Source organism: Daphnia magna, linkage group LG10, assembly GCF_020631705.1.
Source record: "Daphnia magna isolate NIES linkage group LG10, ASM2063170v1.1, whole genome shotgun sequence".
Taxonomy (NCBI): Eukaryota; Metazoa; Arthropoda; class Branchiopoda; order Diplostraca; family Daphniidae; genus Daphnia; species Daphnia magna.
In genome coordinates, this window is record NC_059191.1 from 473,962 (window position 1) to 484,583 (window position 10,622).

General features: G+C 45.5%; 2 protein-coding genes across 3 annotated transcripts; both read left to right on the plus strand.

Annotated features, from left to right (window-relative positions):
- The first annotated feature begins 2 nt into the window (after window positions 1–2).
- LOC123477063 (dihydropteridine reductase-like) lies at window positions 3–1,786 on the plus strand. The gene is made up of 8 exons (XM_045180315.1): window positions 3–20; window positions 87–149; window positions 325–557; window positions 627–679; window positions 743–826; window positions 890–1,127; window positions 1,188–1,389; window positions 1,470–1,786. Exons 2-8 carry the CDS (start codon window positions 136–138, stop codon window positions 1,567–1,569), a joined length of 924 nt encoding a protein of 307 aa, XP_045036250.1. The 5' UTR covers window positions 3–20; window positions 87–135; the 3' UTR covers window positions 1,570–1,786.
- Window positions 1,787–2,178: 392 nt separating this feature from the next.
- On the plus strand, window positions 2,179–10,617 carry LOC116931664 (dedicator of cytokinesis protein 1). 2 transcript variants are annotated; one of them, XM_032939266.2, is made up of 9 exons: window positions 2,179–2,603; window positions 2,854–4,994; window positions 5,056–5,435; window positions 5,503–5,677; window positions 5,907–6,047; window positions 6,244–6,698; window positions 6,759–7,074; window positions 7,192–9,373; window positions 9,610–10,617. In XM_032939266.2, the coding sequence occupies exons 1-9, from the start codon at window positions 2,558–2,560 to the stop codon at window positions 10,053–10,055; spliced, it is 6,282 nt and encodes a 2,093-aa protein (XP_032795157.2). In that variant the 5' UTR covers window positions 2,179–2,557; the 3' UTR covers window positions 10,056–10,617. The 2 variants fall into 2 exon arrangements, with proteins under 2 accessions (XP_032795157.2, XP_045036239.1); XM_045180304.1 differs by lacking the exon at window positions 5,907–6,047.
- Window positions 10,618–10,622: the final 5 nt, after the last annotated feature.

Consider the following 10,622-nt stretch of genomic DNA (forward strand, 5'->3'; position numbering starts at 1 on the left):
GGAAGGCGAAAAACAGATAAGTAAAAAACAAAAAAACAGAGGGCGGAGTCAAGGTGTAAATCTTTGTCGTAATTTTTTTTTCCTAGCATTGGGGCAGGTTATTTGGAGGGTTTTATACTTGATTACATCAAGAATATGTCCAGAAAAAGGTAAGCGCTTCTTTCGTTTTACAGTGACACCATTTATAAGTGTACTAATGTAACCATTTAGAGTACTAAGAAGGGAATGGTGTCTAGACTCTAGACAAAAAACATATTTAAAAGTTTCTATTATTTAATATTATTTTTCTTTTCCTTTTAAAAATGTGTTTCTTTCATGCCCCAGAGCCACGGCAACCTCCAGTACCGTCAAAGAGCGCCATTTCTCAACGACAGAACGCCGTCGGCTGCTTCTACCTCATAATAATAATCCTTGGCTGGTAAAGAATTTATTCTGCCTCTTTCTTCTGAGTTTGGTAACAACGGTGGCAGTTGTGAAATTCTTTACCTTCGTTCAACAACCATCGTACAACGCCAAAGCCATGTCGTCAAGCGGATCCAAAATTTTGGTTTACGGAGGTAAAATGTCTTGTTATCGGTACATCGTTGTGGGATCCTGTTAACATCTGATAAAAATTTGCCGCATAGGTCGAGGCGCCCTTGGAAGTGCCATTATTAAACATTTTAAAGCAAAGAATTATGTGAGTCATTGCAATTTGATTTAAATAATTTGTCGTATTGAATTAACTCTGTATTCGTACAAGTGGGTTGGAAGTATTGATCTGGCAAATAATGAAGAAGCGGATGCCAATATTTTGGTGGCTCCTGAATCCACTTGGGTGGAACAGGTACAGCTGTGATAAGGTCGTCTTCCATCTGCATTGTCTAATCTTTCGTTTTCCAACCTGTAGGAAAAAGCTGTCCTCGAACATGTTGCCAAAGTACTAGATGGCCAAACACTTGATGCTATTTTATGTGTGGCTGGAGGCTGGGCAGGGGGTAATGCAGCTCATGCAGATTTTGTGAAAAATGCTGACCTTATGTGGAAACAGAGTGTCTGGTCTTCTGTTCTTGCTTCAGCCATTGCCTCAAAGCATTTGAAAGAAGGGGGATTGCTTACACTTACTGGAGCTAAACCAGCTTTGGAAGGTGGGACTCCTGTTTCTGCACATGTTTAGTTTATTCATACTAAACCTGAGATTCTTAAAGGCACACCGGGCATGATTGGCTATGGGATGGCAAAGGCAGCTGTGCATCAGCTAACAAAGTCCTTGGCTGCTGGGGATGGAGGTCTTCCTAAAGAATCATCTGTTTTGACCATCCTCCCAGTCACCTTGGACACTCCAATGAACCGTAAATGGATGCCTAAAGCTGATCATTCCACATGGACTCCTCTTGAATATGTTTCAGAGTAACATGATTATTCATATATGTCTTTTTATTCTATTGTTCAAAGTACTGTATGTGTGGCTTTCTTTTTCTTCGATACAGGTTGATGGAGAAATGGGCAAATAAAGAAGAACGACCTGCCAGTGGCAGCCTAGTTCAACTACTTACCGAGGCGGGCATAACCAAATTGGTTCTAGCTTAATTCTGTTAGGACAGTCAATTTTTAAAGGCGGCTGGCATCATAATCATTCTATATAATCTTGCCAAAAAGGTATTACTCAGCAAATGACCATATTGTGATGCTTTGTGAGTAGTCTTGATTTATCTGGTGTTTCATGGGGCTTTTTGATAATTCTATTCAATGTTTAAATATCTAAACCTTTCCATGTTTGCCATAAATGAAAAATCACTCAAATGGAGAGCTGTAAACTTTTATCATTTTCCCCGTTTTGCTTAAGGGATTTTTGATTTAAGACTTAAGGCCGTAGTACTAAGACGAGTTGAGCGAAATTGCCCGTGTTATCTCTCCATGGGGTTTTTGTTCGAAGAGATAAACGGGGCCAGCTGCCGACGTAATGTTTCAGTCACAGCGAGCCTTCAAACGACAAAATGAAATGATTCTAATTGCGGTTAATTCACAGCCTGCTGGTGCTGCTGCGGTTTTTTTTTTTCTTTTTTAACTTTCTTTTCAATTTCGGCAGATTGGAGGGAAACGGGAAACGACTCGGAACGGAAACCTAATTTCCGTTCTCGTTATAATATAAATAAAAATACAGTTTCAAAAAAATTCCCTCGCCATATTTTCTCTGTTTCGTTCTCGACTTTGGCAGTGTCACTTGTGTATGCACACGGTTCCTAATGTGAAACAATTCGGTTGCATTTTCGAAAATGCTTGAAAACTTTTAAGTTCTAGTGAGAAGGTGCATTGGCCCGTAGTTCGCGCCCAATCTTTCAGCTTGGAGAGAAAAAGACAAAAAGAAAAACGCGTTGTTTTGCGGGGGATCGCAGGCATATCGTCTGCTGCTGTCACCACCACAATAATCGACAGACTGTGGAAACCAACACAGCAATATGATCCGCTTGAAGACTTTTTTCGTTTGTTTCTTGCAACTGTGTTGACTACGCTGAGAAAGTTGAGATTCTTACTGTGCAGCAAATAATTCAGTCGTCAGTTTTGTGAGCTTTGAAGGATGACGCATTGGATACCTACTCCGGAGAAGGATCGCTTGGGTGTTGGTCAGTCGACTTCCCATTCTGACTTTAGTCTTATCTTATCATTTAGTTTCCTGGCAAGATTGCTTTTTTTGTATGAGCTGGTTTGTTTTATTCTGAATGAATGGAGAAACATTTGGGCAAAGTCTTTGTTTTCATTCCTACTTCGACTAAGATTTTCCAAATGTTGTGTGCTGAGCAACTGGTGTGCGTGTGCTGTTCAAGGTTAAGTTGACCTAATTGTCTGTTTATCTCTATTTTTACTTGATTTCAGTGACCTATAATGTTCAGCACGATGGGGCATACTGTCTGAAACTGGAAGTGGGTGACACAGTTCACAATTTGTGCCAAGAAGAATTTTGGTATTTTGGCTACAGCGTAAGGAATCGAGCTCTCAAAGGCATTTATCCAAAGAGTTTCATCCACATCCAGGAATCCTTCATAGAGAAGACTGCAATCGGTGAACAAGTGACAGCCTGTCAGTCTCCCGTTGTTCAGGAAGTCACGTCCGTTCTAAGAGAATGGGGCCAAATTGGTCAGGAACTTTATCGCACTCACGATCACAAATGGCGGGCCGTCTACTTGCTGATGCGAGACCTCATGTCCAACCGGAGCAAGATGCTCACCGGCACTCTGACTTTAGACGAACTGCGCGAACTCAAACACGCCCTCACGTCGCAAATCGATTTTGGCAACAATCTACTCGGATTAGACATGGTTGTCCGAGACGAGCAGGGCAACATTCTGAATCCCGATTCTGCTTCCGTCGTCCAGCTTTACAGACATCACGAACAGGCCTCGCAGCGAATCAAGAAAGCTGTGGCGTCCAGTAGCAATATTAATGGCATTAGCAGTATAGGTGGGAATGGACTAATTAATCCCACCAAAATTAAATTAGCCAACCGACATTCGCACATGTTTTTCGTGGCTGTTCGTAACTTTGTTTGCCGAGTAGGCGAAGACACGGAACTTTTGCTCTGCCTTTACGATGCCAAAGAATGGAAACCTTTAACGGAGAATTACGTTCTCCGCTGGAGTCGAATGGGTCTCTCCATGGACCTTGATTTGCTGGGCAACATGCGCGTCCTTTACACAGATCTCGGTAGCCGGGACCTAGCCCGTGAACGAATCTATCTCGTTTGTTATGTCATACGTGTTGGCAACATGGACATTCGCCCCGAAGATCCTAGACGTCAGACAACATCGGCAGCATCGATGGGCGGATCATCAAGACGGACAATCAGTGGAACTTTACCCAACAACTCGGCAGCTCCCGAATTCTTAAGGCGACCTTGCGGCATTGCCTGCATGGACGTAACAGATTACCTGAGTGGCCGCCTGGAGACGGACGAAGAGAAACAACATTTCGTACCTTTTATTTCTTGCAGCGATCGGGACTCACTGGACGGCACACTTCGTCGATTGATTGTTTCAGGCCGTGAGATTAGCCACAAAGAGCACAAAAATCAAGGATTGTGGGTCAGTCTGCGTTTGCTTCACGGTGATATGAAGCAAGTCAGCGAGGAGCATCCAGCACTTGTCCAAGTGGCCCAGGTAGCCGTCAGTCGCAAACTGGGATTTCCTGAAATTATTCTGCCCGGCGACGTCCGTCACGATCTTTACTTAACCTTATCGTCGGGTGAATTCAGTCGAGGATCCAAATCAGCCGATAAGAACGTCGAGGTGACGGCCCGCGTCTGCAACGAGAAAGGCAAACCCATTCCAGGTGTGATGCATCTAGGCAGCGGTGTGGCAGCCCAGGATGAATATCGTAGCGTCGTCTACTATCACGAAGATAAACCGCGCTGGAGTGAAACATTTAAAATCGCCATACCCATCGACGAATTTTACAGGAGTCATCTGAAATTTACGTTCAAACATCGGTCCAGCAACGAGGCCAAAGACCGGACAGAAAAACCGTTTGCCCTTTCGTACGTTAAATTGATGCAGGACAATGGGACGACGCTGATGGACACTCAGCACGAGCTGCTCGTCTACAAAGTTGATCATCGTAAATTGGACGAAAATGAAACGGCCTACTTGGGTCTACCATCCACCCGGGCTGATTTGGTGGAACATGGATCCAGCAAACCGTCGGCTGCTGGCCTGACAATCAACACCAAAGATTCGCTGCTCATCGGCACTTGTTTGTGTTCGACTAAATTGACGCAAAATGTCGAATTGCTCGGCCTACTCAAATACCATTCGTCTCAATCGCAACAGTTGCCGGCCATCTTGAGTAGCCTGATGAAGGTCGATGGCGAAGAGGTGGTGAAATTTCTACAAGACGTCCTCGACGCTCTGTTCAACATTTTAATGCTCAATTCCGATTCGAATATCTTTGATCGCTCAGTTTTCGATTGCCTAGTCTTCATCATTGGTCTGGTTACAGATCGTAAATATGAGCATTTCAAGGTAAATATCACGCGCAAAAAATTCAATCATTTCAGTTGAATCATTTCTATTTATTTTACAGCCAGTGCTTGATGTCTACATCAAAGATAATTTCAGTGCTACATTGGCTTACAAGAAGCTCCTTGTTGTTCTGAATGATTGCGTCCAATCGGACGTGACGACCAAATTGCAAGGAGACGATCTACTGCGGGTCATGAAAGCGCTCCAGTACCTGTTCAAATTTGTGGTGCGATCTCGTCAGCTCTTTGTTAATCTACACGGTGAAGTCGACGAAGCCGGCGACAGCGATTTCGAGAGTCTCCTACTGAATTTACTGTCCAGCATGTCGGATTTTATGCGACGTAACGACGGCCTAGTCCTTCTAGCTCAAGGCGCTTGTCTCAAATATATTCCGTGTGCTATCCCCGATCTTGTGGTCGTCATCGATGAGCAACAACTCAGGTTTTTATCAAATATTTTTTTTTTAATTTTGTGCAATGGAAAATTTTAAAATTGACATTTTCTGTAGTACGTCGTTGGCAGATATCGTGACGAGCGTTCCAGTCGGTCGACTTAATAACCAAAAGATGATGACTTTGAACGATATGGTGCATAGCCAGCTGTTTCTGAAACCAGAATGCAGGGCTATTATTTTACCTGTCGTCGTGAAACGCGTCAAAGAGTTACTCACTGGTCCGCAAGAGGTCTGTTCATTATCTTCTCTTTAAACTTAAACGTAACTGGACTTTGGGATTAGTTTGGTGTTATGTCCTGTGTGTGTTATTACCTAAATAATTTCTTATCATTTGGTGGATGGGTTTTCCTTTTTAATTCTTTCTTAATGGTTTTTTTTTTCGGGTTGAATGTTCTTGTCCGATTGTTAATTGGCTATAACTAATTGGCACCTAACAAACCACTAACTAAAACTAATAGGGTGGATGGGGCTGCTATAAAGTGGAACTCCGCAACATCGAGAAATCCAAGAGTAAAGCGGCCCGGCTCCTTGGCGAGCAAGTCGATCAGAACGCATTGTCCCAAAAAGCCGTTGTCGCCGGAGAGACAAGGGCACAAGAGGTATCAGAAGAAACGGTAGCATGCGCATGATACTCTCTCTCTCTAACGCGCGAGCATATCTGAAGCTTTTCTTTTCTACCGCGCTATGGTGATGCTTTTGGCTTTCAATGTTGATTGGTTAAATTTTTTTAAATAGAACTTTACAAATCATTGGCAAACGCTTATTTTGTATTAATTTGTATTGGCTTGTAAATAGGTGGAAATGAGCGTGACGGTCATGTGCGACGTGATGCAAATCCTGTACAGGAAGGATGTCGGTGCGACGCATAACGACGTTGCTGAAGTGATGGCCAATGGATTGCGGACAATTATACAGACCATCATTTCTATTGATCGTGAAGATCCATTTGTCGGTCCTCTGGTCTCGGTCATGTTGTCCATCTTCCGTCAAATGACTCCGCATCATTATCGCAATTACCTGGGACATTTTGCCACTCGTTCTGACCTGCTGGATTTCCTCATCGAGATTCTCATGGTCTTTAAAGATTTGGTGGCCAAACATGTCTACGCTCCCGACTGGGCGCAAATGATCCTCTTGCAGAATTCCATCGTTCTCAAAGCTTTGCGCTTCTTTTCACACACGATACGTGACCGTTTCTCCAATCCTTATGAAGGCCAGCTCTGGAATAATTATTTCTTTTGCGCCATAACGTGAGTTTCATTACAGTTGAATGATTGAAGTTAAAAGAATTAATAATTATTTAAAAACAGATATGTGTGTCAGCCGGCCCTGCAGTTGGAATCGTTTACCCAAACGAAGAGGCGCCAGGTGCTGGCCAGGTACCGTGACATGCGGCGTGAAATGGGTTTCGAAATTCGCACAATGTGGTTCAATCTGGGCCAGCACAAGATCAATTTCGTACCGGCCATGGTGGGCCAATTCCTGGAGATGACTTTGCTACCTGAAACGGAGCTGCGAAAAGCCACCATTCCCATCTTTTTCGACATGATGCAGTGCGAGTTCTACTCGCCCAGAGTCCAAGGCGAAGCCTACAGCGACACGAAACGTGATTCGTCTCACATTAAAGTAAGGCAACATTCCTGGCCGTTTGGAGCGCATCTTTTAAAGAATCACAAATGATGATTCATTTTTAAATGATCTCTGGACCCCCTAAATAATTTTGCTTCTTATTGTTTTGGTCAGGGCAACTTCCAGGAAGTTGAAAACAAATTGATTACGCAGTTGGACGTTTTGGTGGAAGGCGGAAGAGGAGATGAGCATTACAAAGATCTATTCCAGTCATTGATGACGGAATTGTGCGAAAAACATTCGACGATGCGCGAACAGGGACTGAAACTTGTGCGCACCGTCACTCGATTGATGGAGCGCCTACTCGAGTACCGATCCATCATCACGGATGAGAACCGCGAAAACCGGATGAGTTGCACCGTCAACTTGTTGAATTTCTACCAAGAGATTGGCCGTAAAGAGATGTACATCCGCTACCTGAACAAGTTGTGCGACCTCCACCTGGAATGCGACAACTTCACCGAGGCCGCCTACACCCTGCAGTTGCACGCCCAGCTGTTGCGCTGGAGTGACGAACCTCTTCCCACTTTGCTGCTTACATCCCGCCATCCTCACACGGCTTCTCATCGCCAGCTGAAAGAAGCTCTTTGCCTGGACAGTATCGATCTGTTTGACCGCGGTAAAATGTGGGAATGCGCCCTGTCGCTCTGCAAGGAGCTGGTCCGTCAATACGAAGAGGAAACGTACGATTACGGTCGACTGGGCGCTCTACTCAACCGTATGGCCACCCTGTACGACCACATCATTCATCAGCTGCGACCGGAACCCGAATACTTCCGCGTAGCTTTTTATGGCCGCGGATTTCCGGCCTTTCTGCAGAACAAGATTTTCGTTTTCCGCGGCAAAGAGTACGAACGATTAAGCGATTTTGCCAATCGAATCATGTTGCAGTTCCCCAATGCCGAGACGATGAACAGACTGACTCCGCCGGATCAGGAAATCATGGACTCTCCGCAACAGTACCTGCAGATGAACAAAGTCGATCCGATGCTCAGTGCCGAGGATCAGCTGCGATTCGCTAGCAAACCCGTCAGCGAACAGATTCTTCGTTTTTACCGCGTCAATCGCGTCCAGCGTTTCAGCTTCTCGCGGCCGTTCCACCGCGGCCAGCGCGACTCCGACAACGCCTTTTCATCCATGTGGCTGGAACGTACCGTTTTGACGATTTCGCATCAATTGCCGGGCATCCTGCGCTGGTTTCCCGTCGAGGAATCGTACGTCTTTGAACTGAGTCCACTTCAGTTCGCCATTGAAACGATGGAGCAAACCAATAAATCGCTGACGGAATTGATCCTGGCCCATCGAGCGGACCCCAAATTGGCCCTCCATCCACTCAGCATGAAGCTGAACGGCATCGTCGACGCTGCTGTCAATGGAGGCATCAGCAATTACGAGAAAGCCTTTTTCACGGAACGCTATTCGCTGGAACACCCGGAAGACAAGGAGCTGGTGTCGCAATTGCAGGAACTTTTCGCCCTGCAGATTCCGTTGCTGGAAGCGGCTTTAGTGGTCCATCGATCGCGTGTCAACCAGGCGATGCAGCCGCTCCAGCAGCGCATCGAAGTTTGCTTCCAACAGATGCGAGTTCACGTCGAGAGCAAATATGGCCGACGGGACGTCGATCCGCAATTGGAACGCCAAATGGAACAGCTGACGCGCAACCAGCGCCAATCGACTCAAAGCTCCGGCGGTGGGTCTGGAGGTCCGTACGCTCTTCACAATCGGCTGAGTACCAACAGCACGGGAGACGCCAATCATCCGGACACGCTTCATCATCTTTCCGCTCCATTGACTTTGTCGACTTCCAATCCGACACCGACGTCTCGCTTGTCGACCCTTTCCGTCACGCTCAATTCGCCCGGCGGCAACGCTGGAGGAGGCCCTTCGCATAATACGCAAACATCTCGACATCCATCCAGTTTGTTTTCACGCACTTCGTCGCAGGCCGTCTTGTCGTCCCTGAGCTTTTCGCTGCCCAGCGGTTCGTCTGCATCCAATCCGTCGTCCAGCAGCATTTCACCAGTCAAGATGTTGACTACTGGCCATCGATTCCGGTCCAATAAGAATAGCGCCAACAACGCGGAAAAGAAATTACGAGACAAGGAGAACAAACAACACCGAGATTCATTCCGGCGGTTGAGCTCCAGTTCCATGGGCGGCCGTGGATCGCACTTCCCTAGCCTGTCGCTGGCTGGATTCGGATTGGGTGGGGGCAGCACCAATTCCGTTTCGGTTCCATCCAGTCCAGCTGTCGTGGTATCTCATTCCGGCAACGGTGCAAGTAGCAACGCTTTAGGTAAGTCCAATTTGATCCGTTTCCTCAATTCTGGACGACCCGAGGAAAGTTGATTGGATTTTTTTTTTTTTTTTTTTTTGTGTCAAATCGATCTCCCTTTCGCTCTTCGCGACAGGCAATTACATGTGGCCGCAGGGCATTGTGACTTTCTCCCGATTATTGCGTCTCCCCGACGATCGATCGTTTCCTGCCTTCTCCTTCGTGTTTTTTAACATTTATTTTTATTGTTTCGCCAGGTTCGAGTGCCCATTCGCTGGATGCGTCTTCATCTTCGGAGACGGTGAGCCAACTGGCGTCGCCTGAAACGACGTCGACGGTTGTCATCGAATTGACGCAACAATTGACGGCCAAACGTCCACTGAGGTCCGAGGCGGTTAAGGAGAGACGTTCGTCCACCGCCAGAGGTCCTTCGTTTAACGGAGATCATCACGGTGTTTGCTCGTCTCCATCGCAAAACAGCGTCGCGTCGACGATGAGTTCGTCGTCCAACGAAGACATCCCACCGCCTTTACCAGCCAAGCAAATGCAAAACATGGCAGGATGTGCTAGTATCAGTGATATACCACCGGAAAAACCGCCGCTACCCGCCGTCAATTTGTCCGAGATCAAGGAAGGAGGACATGGGGGAGGAGCTCCACCACCTCCACCGAAAAAACCAGCCCGTCCTTTACCTCCCTTCTAGTTAACAATGCGTTCAGCGAAGATAGAGAGGGAAAAGAAAAAAGTTAGTGCAAACATACACATACAAAAACATAAACAAACGACCACAGTTTGTTTATTTTTCTTTAAACATTTTCCTTTTTTTTTTTAACATTTCATTTTTTTTTTCTTACGTCTTTAATCTTTTACATGTTGCTCCAATTTTAAGTTACCTTTGACTGTGGAACGTTTCACCACGATCATTATTCGTCTCCCTTTCTTTATATGTTCGTCTACTTTTGTTTGTTTTTGTGCGAGTCACCATTTTTTTTCACGTTTCTTATTACCGTTTTGTGCCTCTCCTGTCTCTTGACTAGAAAACCCTACCCACTTATTCGCCCTCGTTTTTGGAAAAAGATTTTTTTCCCAATTTGTTTCCCCATCGTCGTTTATTAATCGAAATCGGCCTTTTTTACACAAGACCACAACAAAAAATGAAGCACACATACAACTAGTCGTGAATATTGATGAAAACAAACACAAAAATTAGTGGGTGATCATAAATGATGTGCCTTGAACAGTTCAATACAATAATCATAGACACATTTTT

Bases quoted from the DNA above. Each gene is read 5' to 3' on its own strand.
- LOC116931664 (XM_032939266.2), top strand. From the start codon at position 2,558: ATGACGCATTGGATACCTACTCCGGAGAAGGATCGCTTGGGTGTTG. The intron at 4,995-5,055 runs GTAAATATCACG...TTTATTTTACAG, and splicing joins GTAAATATGAGCATTTCAAG to CCAGTGCTTGATGTCTACAT. The intron at 5,436-5,502 runs GTTTTTATCAAA...CATTTTCTGTAG, and splicing joins ATCGATGAGCAACAACTCAG to TACGTCGTTGGCAGATATCG.
- LOC123477063 (XM_045180315.1), top strand. The intron at 558-626 runs GTAAAATGTCTT...TTTGCCGCATAG, and splicing joins CAAAATTTTGGTTTACGGAG to GTCGAGGCGCCCTTGGAAGT. The intron at 1,390-1,469 runs GTAACATGATTA...TCTTCGATACAG, and splicing joins CCTCTTGAATATGTTTCAGA to GTTGATGGAGAAATGGGCAA.